At 36.3% G+C, this 12,135-nt stretch overlaps 1 protein-coding gene across 1 annotated transcript in view; it reads right to left on the reverse strand.

The window, feature by feature from the left end:
* Positions 1 to 345: 345 nt before the first annotated feature.
* Positions 346 to 12,135, reverse strand: part of FAF1 (Fas associated factor 1) — a 151,406-nt gene continuing 139,616 nt past the window's right edge. The window contains exon 19 of the mRNA XM_041483617.1: positions 346 to 2,669. Coding sequence (XP_041339551.1) covers positions 2,586 to 2,669 — 84 coding nt within the window. The 3' untranslated portion in view covers positions 346 to 2,585. The remainder of the gene's footprint in view (positions 2,670 to 12,135) is intronic.

Genomic DNA, 12,135 nt, shown 5'->3' on the forward strand with positions numbered 1-12,135 from the left:
TTGGTTTCTGTGGATGGTGTGATTCAGAAAGGTGACTCAACATGGTTGCTTCTTGAAATCAGGCCCAAAGTATTTAAGGACCAGAATCATTAACGTTTTATTTAAAGAGCGATACACTTGTTCACGTTGTGGCAGAATGATCCCTGTATACTGATCTCAAAATCTTCATGTCAGAGGGAAGTAATGCCACCACTTTGAACACTTCCAGTTAATTATCACTAGAACATTTTGATAATGACAGTGTATTTTGCAATATGAACAAAATGAGGGAAAAAATAATGGAGTTTAGAAGGAAAAAAAAAAAGGCCAAACAACCCTGGGAGCACTGACTTCAACAAGTTCAACAAATATTCAAGCCACATTTAATAACTTTATAAAACTAGTATCAAAGTAAAGAATATATAGTCAAAATACAGAAATCAAGTTGAGTGAGAGAAAACAGCCTGATGAGATCAAACAGAAGTTAACAGAACAGATTAATATAAACAAGTTAGCTGAAAGGTTGCTTTGCTTTGTGTAGCACTATTTCAGCAACTCCTTTCCTCAACAGCCAGCTTAGAAGGAAAAAAAAAAGATATGTATCACTTTAAAATCCTGCTGTATGTTTACTGTGATTGTTTGTAGAAACAGCATCACCCCAATTTGCAACCCATGTTAATTTCTTATTTAATAAACGTAGTGGATTTTTTTTTGTAAGAAAACGAAAGTTCAGAATGAAGCGTCTGCATTCAGCTTTCCATTACACATACATTTATCATTCTATTGGCTAGGAATTCTTTTATTTGTGAACTGCAAATTATTAGGATTTGCTTACACTTCTAAACCTTTTGTGTGCCATAGATACTTCACTTCTAAAAGTGTCTGGTGTAGCACTCACTAATTACAGAATTATAAAAGGTAGAATAAGGCTTTGCCCACTCAGAAATTCGCATTTTTGGTAAAGGTAACAATATATCAGCATCACTAACATCTTAATAATAGGCATACATTTAATTTTATATCACCATCCTTCCAAAGAAAAAAAGAAAGACTAAAAGATGTGTGCAACTGGGTTTTAGCTTAGTATAAAATTTTCAAATCAGAACTCATTCAGCTACAATAAACACTATGAATTACGCATAAACATAGATGGAAAACAATGTGCCAGGCTTTAAATAAAAAAAAAAAAATTAGTTTAGCAGATGATGATCCTGTAGTGCTATTGTGCACTGTCTTGCAAGCCCCGAGATAAAACAAAAACAAAAAAACAAAACAAAACAAAACAAAAAAAAAAAGGAAAAAAAAAAGGAAGAAAAAAAAATAAAAATTAAAAAAAAAAAAAAGAAGAAAAAAGAGAAGAAAAACCCCCAAACAAACCAGTTTTGATGCAGGCTTGGCATCAACTGCACGTTATGTTCTTAGCCTCAGTATGCTCATTCTGTGGTTGAGAAATTCAGAGTACCAGATTTTTCCATGTCAGGTAGCAGGTAGCTGGTGCATACATTTCAGACAAGAGAACTACGATTTCTTTAATTTGAGATGGGATCAATAATGCATTGTTAATATGTCCAAAGTGTGCAACAATAAGGCAGATTTCTTATTACACCACCCCTTAAAATACCCATTGTTTGATGAACCAAACAAGGTGCTTTAAACCAGCAGAGTAATAGGAGACAAGCAAGTGCCAGAATGAAGAAAAACTGCTAGAATGGGAACTGCCCTTTCTTTCAGGAGGAGAAATAAAGAACTTTTGTATCTGGTATTTGAAAGGTTTTTAACAGCTGATATTCAATATCAGCTGATTCCTGAAGTGTTGGCAAGATACCAGGTTTCTGGTACTGGCCATGTCTAATGTTATTTAAATATTCACATCATGCAATAAGCAGTTTCACACTGCAATGCAATGGAAAATACTTCCTAAACTGAATTGGAACTGAGACCCAAAGCAGAACCAGTAAATAAATATCTCGCATATATGTCAAACTATATTCTCCAAACAAAACCTTACATCTTATCAAAGAAGTCAGAAAGTACTAACAAAAATTATATGCTTTCTACTATAATACTGTTAAATTTCCATGGCTGAGAATGTCCCATTAATTTTTTTCTGCCTTTTTAAATTAGTTGACAAAGTAGAAATTCAAACACAGAAATAAAATGCATATATATGAGAGCACTGGCTCAGTGAGATATCAAATATACAGCATTCTAGTGTCAAAAGTACAGGCAGAAATGTCCAAGATTTCTTGGTGAAAAAGGGGCATTTGAGGAGTAAAAATTCTACTTAACAATCACTCACATTTTAACAGTGCATTAATTATAACAAAAGCTGGATGATAAGTGAGCAACAGAATCAGAATGTTCAGTGTTCATAGCAGAACTTTATCCTCTGCTCATTTAAATGAGGTTGGAAACATATACTCATGTATGTGAAACTTTAAGTAGCTATGTTTGTTTTTTCAATTTTTCAGGATTCTTGCAAGAGGCAAACTTGTGACATGGAATTGAGCTGGATGTCAGTACAAGGTGGTGCTCAGAGAAGTCTTCCTCTCGATGCTGTGCCTCTGGCTTATCAAAGGATGATTAGTCCTACAATCTTGTTTGATCTATTCTTTTGCCTCTAGGAAAAGGGTTTCTTGAGGATACAGTTTTACCTCCAGTAATGATTTATTTGGATCCAGCTGGGTCACCTGTAAATACATGAACACAAAGATATGTGTAAGTAGACTTTTGGATTGTTTATCTTCACAGTGCAGACTTTTACTGGGAAGAATTTTGTGTCCTTCCATCAGTGACTGCTGAAGTAGTGAGTATTATTTTTCAGGATGCAGATTAAGAAATATATATTGTGTTTTCTGTTGTTTTTACAAGTATTCTTTTATAATAACAATGAACAGAATAATAAAAAACCAGAATCCCTGACATTAATTCCAAGAAGGTCTGGTTCTCTACCATAAACTTATGCACTAATCTATTTTTGTCAAAGTTAAGAACTTTTGGAAGGTTTACTAGAACACATGAGTTAAGAGGAAAAATAAAACTGCACTCCTAGATAATCATCCCAAAATTTCAGTCAACTGATGGTACAAGCAGCATAGTCAACCCAACAGGATCTCTCCATTGAAAAGGGAAACTTTATTTTCCTTCTCCCTTTCTTGCTCCAAGTCATGTGGTGGAACATCCAGCTTTCACCCACTTCAATGCTTTCCTCAATCATCCCAGGCTGGGAAAAAACTGTTTAATTGTGTGGTTATTACACAATATATTTACTTATATAGACAAATTAATGACAACAAGTGTCCCAGTGTCCTGACATTCAAATTTATAAGCCAATGCCGTGACATCCTTCAGAATGTCACTGCAAAGCTTCATGGAGAAAAATGAACCATTTTCTGAAATATTTTCCCTCCATTTTTAAAATTATCTTCCCTGTAATTCTGTTTTTGTTTATTTTGCTGTGTGAGCACACCAGTTATCAGAAGTCTACTTGTGAATAATAGATTATTAGTCTTATGCCATAGGTATAAATGCAGATGCATGCCAATAAGCATTTTTTCCAAAGTTAAATTTGTTTCAGCTATGATCACAACATGCCACTGCTTTCTAAAAATATTTTCAGAAAACATTAAGGGTCCAGCACATGAAATGCTATGAATTAGTAAGAAATGTTTGTGTAATTTTCTTAAAAGCCTAACTTACTAATCCTGTTACCTGTTAACAAATAGGTAACATTTGTTATTTGTTTACCTATTAACAAATAGGTAACTTCTCATTCTCTCCCCCCAACTAAATCAGGCAAACTTGAAATATATTTGCATTTCTATTGTCTTATTGAATAATTAGGAAAAAATTACTATTTAAACAAACATTCAAGGCTTATCACTTCCTAAGACCATCAAAATCAGTGTAATTTCACCTGACTGCAGCAGATTTTTTTTTTTAAATGAAATAATCAAAAAACCCAAACCAAACCCCAAAACCAAACAGATGCATTATTTTTATTCTCAAAGCAGGAACGTATTTTCTTAAACTTCATGTACCGTGGTGAGCTACTGCTAAATGTCTGAAGAGAAAAATAATTTACAAAAACCAGACTCAATTTTAGATTCCTATTATCTACAGTCCAATTATGCATTCCTGCACAGATGCTGCTTGAATTATTGAAAGGTTATTATCTACGAAAGCAAACCTGTTATGTAAAAAACAGCCAAAGTAGTGCATTTAAGTTTGTGATTACAGAAGTATGCTAATTAAGTATCTTGTAGCATTTTTTAATGTTTTGATATTCTGCTACAGTCTGTTACTGAGCAGGGAGTGAGGTAAAGAGGGGTCTGTGCAATTCACAGCTTCTGAGGCATTGGGCACCTGAGAAAAGCAATTTTCCTTCTTTTCAGTACAAGCCCATATTAATTTAGCATCTCTATTTTCAAATCCTGCAACCATTTTGTTGGGGTTTTTCATTTGCTTTTTTTATTTTTTATTTTGCAAGAAAAGGCAGGAAAGTCAAAACTTGTCTCTTTTGCACTTGGAAAAAAATCCCAAAAACATGCCTGGGCACTGAACACAACCTTCCAGGCTGTGACCATATGGAAACGTGTTATTCACTTGAGTATAATTCAAGATACATGTCCCAGTCTAAGGTGTGCAAACTTCAAGTGCCTTAAATAACAACACAGGATGTTCTTTCCTCAGTGAGAAGGATCCTAGGAGCCCTCTGGAGTACCTGCAGCACAAGGACTGTGCAGCTTTTCACCATAATTTCAGTGTGCTGCTTAATTCACTGAGGGACAGCAGAGTTTGCAAATGTTTACACCATTACCCAATTAACTAACAATATGGCTCCTACATCTGTCAACAAACAAAGCTGTTGTTGCTTTGTTTTAGCTCCTTGGCATTTTCTGTTCATATGGGTCGCCATTGTACTTAATTATCACACCACAACCCTTCTGCAGCTTCTACTTTGTTATTTGTGGCTTGTAAATATGTTGTTTACTACGAAGAATAGAAGCCTTATTAGTGAACACACCTCCTAGCAAAAGAAATGGTTTCTCTAGTAAATATATGAAGTATAAGACCTAAGATGTATTCTAACTTAGAGTATTTTAAATCAGAATTAGAAACCAAAGAATGATATGTAACAGAGATCAAAGGAAAGAGCTGCAGCCTGCAAAGGTGTGTTCAGTGTAGAGTTCTACTGAATCTCAGTCACTTATATTTATGTGCATCATTTAATAAAGGAAAGTATAGAATGCCTTTAGATGTGCATCTGTGTGCCTTGTTTAATTACCATTAGTATAAATTCTGGAACCCACAGAGCTGACTCTGATGCCATTGCATGATGCTCTTTCCAAAACAGCCCTGCACATGACAGAAGTTACACTGTCCCAAAGCCCTGCACCTTTATTAGTTGAAGATTTATTCTATGTTGCTAGCAATTACACAGAAAACCACTGAAGTATGCTTATAGATTGAATCTGATTTCATCTGTTCCACCTATGTGGCAGAATGAACACCTACTTGATTAAGGTTCAAAATTCACCTTCAGCATTAGTTAAGGGCCTTAACAAATGCTAAAGGTACATTTTAATCTGTATCTTCAAGTTCCTACAATAACTGATTTTCTACCAGGCATAAGCACACTCTAGGAGTCACCTCATGCCTCACACTGTGAAACCAGCTGAATGTATTTTTCAAATCTTTTGTGGGTTTGCTAATACCCAATACTTTATATCATAATGGAACATGAACTAAAACCCCTTGAAAAGAGACTGTAAAGTGTTCCAAGCTTATCTGGTGAGGAGGGTGGCAGAGGAGGGACTCGGTGTCCAGAAGCAGAGAGCATAACACAAGTGACAGCAAAATTACTGACATTCAAGCTCACAGAACCCTGTACAATACCATGCAGGTGCATTCAGGGCTGTCCCAAAGCCCTGAACACAGAGAGTGCCCCAGGAGATTTTATCTTCAGGCAAATGACTTTCTGTGCAAAGCTGAACACTCCCCTCCCTTCAGGGAACACTCCTTCCAGCAACATGACCAGAGGTGCTACAGGACTTTATTTCTGCCACGTTAGATCTTGCCATTGAGCTGCTTTCACTGAAATAGGTTCAAGCTGATAAACAAAACTTTTATTCCAACTGTGGATTCAGTTTTATGGGACCTTTATGGCTTCATCTTTTAAAGAGCTTTGTTACACAACCAGTTTGATGCCAGGGAGGTTATCATTTAAGTATTTGTTTAAGTGAATTCTGTGGTGATTATTCCAACTGAGCACTAGCTAGTTGCAGTACTTCTGTGCCACTTAGAAGTTAAAAGTATTTATGACTCTGCAAGGCACAAGGTAGTGATGTTAACTTTTATACTCCTCCTGTAAGAATGTAGTAACTGCTTACACTTCATTCTGAGTAAATTAATTGAGTTTTTAGATAAACCAAAAATGAAAACTAATACTAGCTTAAACAACATATTAATACATTTTTATAGCAGAGTATTTTTCCTCCTAGAATAACATGTGAGTTATTTCTGTCTTCACCTTTGCTGACCCATCTGTTCTATTACACACTCACATCCTGAGCAGCTGTACTTTTACCACTTACAAGGTGTGGTTCCTTACCCTCCCTAACTCTGCGGGGAAAAGATAAACACAAAAAAAAATGGCTTCATGCCCAGGAAGGTAATTTAAAAATAAAGAATCAAATACACAATTATTATGACACTTACACAAGCAGTAAATATCACACCCTTCACCTTTCTCTCCACCCTAGGACAAGGATCTGATTCCCGAGCAGCACAGCCTCTATACCACTTACACACGCATGAATACATTTAATGAATCTAACGGACAAAGAGTTCTTTTACTCTCTTTTCTAATCCTCCTAAAGTATAAATGCAATAGAAATTACTTAAAGGCACACCTGGTAAAGTACCAGATCTGTTTAAAAAACTATATTTTCAGAGTGACACACAAACAAATACTGTGAATCCTTTCTACCTATTGAAATATCTCTGGGTGACACAGATAATACGCTCAACTTGAGCAACAAACAAAAGTAGAGTTACTTTATAGAAATATATGCAATTAGATTGGGCTTAGTTGAATAAACTTGGAGATAATTTACATCTGAATTGAAGAAAGCCGTCACAAACAAGGAAAAATATGTCATAGTAAAAGACTTGTAGCCTCGATCCAAACACAAAGCTTTAATCCAATACATCACACTGACTCTTATTTTTCTCAAGAGGTTTTCTGAAAACATATTTTAGATTAAGCACATTTAAAAACACATTTAATAAGCAAAGTAGAAGCTGTTGATCAACCAGAAAATTGTGATGCTGTATCCTCCACGTTGAGCATGGTTCCCATTTTCCCCTTGGTTAACTGTGCAGTGCTCTGCGATGCAGCCAATCTTGACACAGAGTCTAAGTTTTCATTGTCTTAACATACTTTTTTTTTTTTTTTTTTTAAATGCTGCATAGATTTTAATCACCTTGACACAGAGTCTAAGTTTTCATTGCCTTAACATACTTTTTTTTTTTTTTTTAAATGCTGCATAGATTTTAATCAGTGAAGGCTGATTAGCCTCTCTTGCACTAGACTCACTTGACAGTAAATTAAGACAGCAACTGTGTTCTCCCCTGTTTTCTAAAACACTAAATGTAATGACAGGGTGGTGCAAATAACAAGGATAAGCCCAAACTCACTGTTGCTGTATTTGTATAGTGGCACCTGGACTATCTGGTGCTTTTTTAAAGTTCTAAATGAAAATCTGATTTTTCAGCTGGAATAAATACTTCATATTTGAAAAAAAAAAAAAAAAAACCCAAAGAAAACCTTAACAAGCAAAAGCTTTAAAAAAAAAAGGGTTTTTAAGCAACACTACAAAAATGAATCACTTTTTTTGTCAAAACTAAATAAAGCCCCCAATGTGAATGATATTTTTCAAAATACCAGATTTTTACCCTAATCCTATAGCTTTTTAATGGTGAGTAATGAAAAAAAATACATAACTGTAGTTTATCTACTTTCCAACAAAAGGCCTGGGGAAGGGCTGTATAGACCTGGGTAGCTCTGAGGCAGTTCTGTGCCTCTTTTTAGCCAAGGACCAGAAATTTCGTTTAGTGATCAGTACTTGCCCAAAATATGGCCAAAATACATCCAGTTACCCATAGCACTGAACATTTGTTTTACATTTCTTTCCAAGAACTAATCTCACATTAAAAAATCACTATAAAAAGGCTGCATCTCCCTCTAGCCTTTCAAACAGCTCATTTTCAATGACAAGCGATCCGCTCTTTCATTTTGGCAGAAGTGCAAACACAAAAGTATTTCAATTAAGAAAAGCCTCTGAATAATGTGACTTCTATTGTTGTGGTGCTAATGGTGCTGAAGTATTACACAAGCTGCCTTGAAAGCAAGAAGATGGAGCTGGAGTCAGTCAGAGGAGTCACATGCAGGTCCTGACCTGGACATTAATGGTCCCACAGCGGCCACAACTCTGAGATTGGAGGACTTCAGGCTTTGAGGAAGAGCAAGGTGGTGTAAAGCTCTCCTCAGATTTTCTGCTTTCCTCCCTCCCTTCTTTCTGCTGCAAACTCTTTGATTTATTTAGGAATTCTCTGTGCAGTTTCTCAGAAAAGCTGACAGAAAAGCCTGGACCTTATCTTTTCCTGACAAAGGACCTGCAGGAAGAGGAGCTCCACTACCTTCTCCCTCATGCTGTTTACCTTCATTTTTCTCGTTGAGAAAAGAAAGTTGAAGTACTGACATTTACAGATGAGAGCATTTGTATATTAAGCATCCTTTCTGCTGTGCCAGGGAGCAACACAGTCCATTACTTCTGGGCATTGCTGCCTGTGTGCTTATAGTGAACTAACAATTATTCATGTATTTAATTCTTTTTAAATGCACTAGCTACACAGAAAATAGATGACATTCCCAGAAGTACTACAGCTTTCACTCTGGAGATCGATGAAGAGCTGAAAGGAAGCAAACAGCCACATCCTCTGGAAGTTGGAAAACATATAAATACATTTAGTGCTCCAAATGAACTGTAAGAACTTTGCTTTGCATACATCCCAGAGGGGAATGGGTGGGAACACAGCCACTCACAGAGGAACGACCCAGGATTGGACTCATGTGCACTTAATTATAATTGCATGAAAGAACAATCCAAAAGGATTTTTATCACCAGTGCAAAGGATTAAGATGTTCAGATATCACAATGATATCTACAGTATAACATTGTGATTGGTTGATAGGCAAATGGAATAAAGAGAGTGCCTAGGACTGCTTTGGTGATTTAGCCTGATGCATTACTTATGCAATTACCAAAACAGCAGGAGATCATTAAATTTTCTGGTAACCAGACACAGCAGTCTTAGTATCATACCAGTACAAAGGCTCTCTATTGGCATTTTATCATTTCATTTTCTTTCTACATGGGTCAAACAAGTCCACAAAATGGATATTAAACATGAATTCTGGAGAAAAAGTAAAAAATAGCCCCAGTTTATGCTGGATAAGGTTACATGCAAGAGCAAAGCTCTACAGCTTAACTAAGGCATCTTCCTGGGAACAATAACTCACCTCCCCTGAAATCAATGTTTTGTAAAAGGGGGCAGTGCTGAATAAAAGAGCATTTTGGGTGCGAGGGATGTGCACTGAAGGGCTCTTGGGTGGAATACACGAATGCCACGGTTGGCATTAGTCACGGGGCTAGCTAATGAGGATGATTCACGGGGAGCTCGTGCTCCGCATGAGCACTCAGCGCTGGGTGAATCTGGCTTCCTCCAGCCAGCCCCGAGCAAAAGAGATCATCTGAAATGCACACCTATTTCCTGAAACTGGTTAAACAGCCCCTGTACTCAAATAGAGCTGCTGTGAGACATCAGAAACTATAGTGATCTACAGAATGCAATTCTACTTCTTTTCTTACATCTGTGAGATGAGATCTCCTTTCAGTGACTTGATACAAGAAGGGCTTTAATCCTTCACTTTGGATCAGTTACTTATGTAAAGACACTGGGTCTGAAAAAAACACATCAAGTCTGGTTTTTTTGGAAGAAAACATTGTGCAAAATCTTTCTGCAATATTTACAGAATTTTTTACTACCTATATGGAAATTATATTTCCACAAAAGTAAACATCATGTTTCAAGAAACAAAATGTACTCAAGGTCCTCTCAGGTGCTGTGACTGACTTCACCAGTGTAAGAATGTTATCTACTCCCTTTTTTAGGTGTTGACCAAAAGACTGTGAGTCTGTGTTCTTTGTGAGCAACAAAGTTGTTAAAAGCGGGAAAATCTGGGAGCTACAAATGCTTCAGTGTCCTTTCATCTCACACTCGAGGTTGATCTTTCCAATCCCTCCACTGTTACAAGCCATCAGGAAGAACGGTCAGAAACCAGGCTTCAAAAGAGGCATGGGAATATGCCAGTCTGGAATGGCCAATTTGCTTAGGCAACTTCTCAGTGTCTTAACTAAACCAAACCTAACTGCTTGGATAAATAAAATAACAACAGATCTTGAAAGGAGAGAAAAGACAAGGGCAGGTAGTATTGACTTAAGGAAAGCTGTAAATGATAGGAGGAAGGACATCTACCTTTGTAGGTGGCTGTGGCCTTGTGTAAACTAGATCAGAGTAAGCACATGACATCACTGACCAGAAAAATTTAAATTATGTGAATTGAAAGAGATGTCTACTAATTGGTGTAGTAAGAAAGATAAATATCAGTAACTGAAACAACTGGAAAAATTACAGGTATCACATGTAGTTCTCAAAAATTTTTGAACCTATCAGAAAAAAAATTTCATTCATCTGAAATGCTCCTCTGCTATAAAACATATATTTAAGCTACTTTCCTGATTTACATGAAATTATTAAAAGTACTATAGGGTTTAGCTGTGACACTGCACAAATCTTTTATCACAGTAACATATTTCTTCAATTTTTTTTATCAAGATCATGACTAGGGGGAAGAATATTAAAAGTCAAAGATGGTCCTGGACATTTAACTCTTTCATGAACTATTTAAGTTTAAACACTCCCTAATGAGTTTAAAAGTAAGTTATCTGAAGGCAGTAGTTTGTACAGGGTGAAATTCAGAATAATCCTTACAAAGAACAGCTGCCAGAACTCATAAACAAAATTGTCAAACTACCTGGCATAACAAAAGAAGGACCATGCTCCAACATCACCTTTCTGAGAACATCAGAGGGCAATTCCCTGCTCAGAGGACTCCACAGCAAGTGCTGCAGCTAAACTTACTATCCTGTGGCATTATTTTCACCACTGTGAGCATCAAAGAGGATTAATCTTGCCAAAGCACAGGAACAAAAAAATCACATTTGGGTTTGGAGGAATATCTTACCATTATTGTATTCCCATATACTCGCAAAACTGTGAATTGCCTGGCCCTAAATTTACTGAAATCCTGATCATATCTGATTTAAATTGACATGCAATTTGAATTAAATTTATTTTATGCACTTTCAAGGGAGATTTTTTGTTTCTGTTTATTTAAACTGCTGTTGAAATTGGTTAATTAAAAGGATTTAAAAAATCTTAATACTCTAAACAGAGCAAACTGGTTCTGAATTATTAAGCAACATTTTAGATGCATTTAAATAACCTTAAGTGACTTAACTGCCACCTGATCCTAAGCTGTGGCTCAGAAAAATAAAATGTGAAATACTGTAGAAGTCTTGGCTTACCAAGGCTTCCAGATACAGTAAATAAAGAGCTTAAGTCTCTAATACCACGTCTGCAGAAGGCATACTCTCAAATACATAACTAATGCTCCACCTCAAGGAGAAATCAGCAGCAGTAATTATAGCTTGAAATTTTGATTTTTGGTGAGAAATTAATAAATTCAGTATTTCAAATATAGCTTTTAGAAGGAGGAATGATGCCTGGCCCTCCCTTTCTGACAGACACCACAGAACACTCACAAACATATCAACCCTAAAAGGATGGCTGAAGCCCATCTTGGGTAAATTTCTCCATATTCCTCTTATAGTTTCAGCTAGACTTGGTCCACTTCAGCTTCTTGCCTAAGTGGGGTAAAATGCCCACTCTGTAAGTGCTAACAGTTTTAGGAAGGCTTGTGCACATCACCAGCACTGAAGTAAGGGAGGAACTGAATATCTGGAGGTC

The sequence above is a fragment of the Pyrgilauda ruficollis genome, unplaced genomic scaffold, assembly GCF_017590135.1.
Source record: "Pyrgilauda ruficollis isolate IOZ18807 unplaced genomic scaffold, ASM1759013v1 scaffold6, whole genome shotgun sequence".
NCBI lineage: Eukaryota > Metazoa > Chordata > Aves > Passeriformes > Passeridae > Pyrgilauda > Pyrgilauda ruficollis.